The following is a 1,881-nucleotide window of genomic DNA, read 5'->3' as shown; positions in this document are numbered from 1 at the left end:
GTAGATGCTCCTGCTAAATGATGATGTAAAAGATCAAACAAACAACAACATATTTACTTAACCGTTTCCGCTGTGAATATAAACGAGGAAAAGTTAGAGCTCATCATAGTAATTTTTAGCCATGATGTATTTATTTCTTCAAAATTAAAGTCTTTATTGGAATATATTCCAAAGCAGTTAAGTCATCTCATGACTGAACAAAAATAGCCATTTATCTTTAAAAAACAAAACAAAACAAACAAACAAAAGAACTAAGATGGTTCCAAAATGCACTGAACAGCTTTTAACAAAATATACATTGCAGGAAGTCTTACCTTGCAGCCACTAATTGACTTGTTAATAAATAAGATTGTGAACAAAAGTCTTTTTTTTTTTCCTTTTTACACATAACAATTTAGATTTTCCCGTATTTTGAACCAAAATTGATGAGAGAACCCTTAATTTTAAAGAAATTTTGAAGACACGTGCCACAAACATTTGTCTAACAAGTTCTTGCAGAGCATCGTCTAAAATGAACACCCCCAAAAATCAAATCAAAGAAGTAAAACACCACGAGTAACAGAAGAAATAATAGTAGTACAATAATAATGACAGGATGTTGGTTTTTTTTATAAAGCAACACTGATAAAAGGAGATATTATAAAGGATCAGCGCATCAGCTATCAACAATAAAATATACAGATTACATTCCTTCAGGGTTTTCAGAATAGTGGGAGCTCATGTGAGGAGGACGATTAACTGAGCTAGAGGGAGACAGTGAACCTCTTCTTGATAGAAGCAGAACAGAAAAAGCGAAATTATTGAAAGGAGTAGTTCAACATTGGTAATTTCATGGTGTAAAAACTACGAGTCTCTACATAATGAGACATATAGTGAGTATCCTCCTAATACTTTAGTCACATAGAGCTCAAGTCAGTGGTTTTATAATGTTACTGTGTAGTTAAAGGAAACTTGCATCAAAGCCACCGCTTTAGAAAACATTCAGCGCTTATCCATAGGCAGCATGTTCAGTTCCAAAATTAAAGTCTTAGTTATGGCTATATGGAAGCATGAAGCCAAGATTAGAATGTAGTGGATATAACGCGTCGAGTGCAGACCTGCAGACTGCCCAAAACAGTTCTGTAGGAGTCACTGTGGAGACATTACAACAAATTGAAGTGACATGCCTGAATATCATCTCAGGCAAAGGTGCAGTGGTCTTCATCCTGAAAATAGTTGACTCTGATGTGAAACATTAAAAAATAAAAGTTAAACAGAGATAAGAAGAAAAATCAGACAGATACGATGTGTGAAGAATTGGTGGAGATGAGTCTGTAACCCCGCCCCCCCTCTTTATGTCAAGCCTCCACCTTCTTGTCGAAGGTGTTGAGGAGGGACTGGTGGGTTTGTTGGCTCCCGCGAGCCTTGGTGCCCTCAGGGGTGGGGGCTGATTCAGTGCAAGAGGCCTTGAAAAGGGTAGCAGTGGGACTTAGCTTCTTCTGTGGTTCAAATTCTCCCAATCTTTAACAGTCTTCATCCAAACTTTCCTGTGATTCTTTCAAAATTACGCAAAAAACTACGTTCATGACTCGGTCCAAGCACAATGCTTTAAACAATCCACATCTTCTTTGCTTTTCATACAAAAACATCCACAAACTTCCTGCAGAGTCCCTTCAGTTTTACGGGTTTAAGTCAGTGAGAGCTATGTACAGATGGGGTGGTGCATCATATATAAGTGAATGTAGTGGAGGTTGGTTCAGTGAGGTCTAGGTTCTCCGTGGACTCTGAAGCGGTACAGGCAGGTGTATTCGGGGTGACCCCAGTTGGACAACACCCTCACTTCGATTATCTGGAACGTCTTGTCATTCTCCTCCTGAGGGGAAAAAAGTGGAAGATTTCAGG

At 38.4% G+C, this 1,881-nt stretch overlaps 1 protein-coding gene across 11 annotated transcripts in view; it reads right to left on the bottom strand.

Moving 5' to 3' along the window:
* Positions 1 to 112: 112 nt before the first annotated feature.
* sun1b (Sad1 and UNC84 domain containing 1b) overlaps positions 113 to 1,881 on the bottom strand; it is a 28,213-nt gene continuing 26,444 nt past the window's right edge. For all 11 annotated transcript variants that reach the window (XM_085158020.1, XM_085158016.1, XM_085158021.1 and 8 more), the window contains one exon: positions 113 to 1,852. In XM_085158020.1, the coding sequence (XP_085014146.1) occupies positions 1,736 to 1,852 (117 nt within the window). In that variant the 3' untranslated portion in view covers positions 113 to 1,735. The remainder of the gene's footprint in view (positions 1,853 to 1,881) is intronic.

Source organism: Neolamprologus multifasciatus, chromosome 4 (assembly GCF_963576455.1).
Source record: "Neolamprologus multifasciatus chromosome 4, fNeoMul1.2, whole genome shotgun sequence".
Taxonomy (NCBI): Eukaryota; Metazoa; Chordata; class Actinopteri; order Cichliformes; family Cichlidae; genus Neolamprologus; species Neolamprologus multifasciatus.
This window is presented reverse-complemented; position numbering and strand designations above follow the sequence as displayed.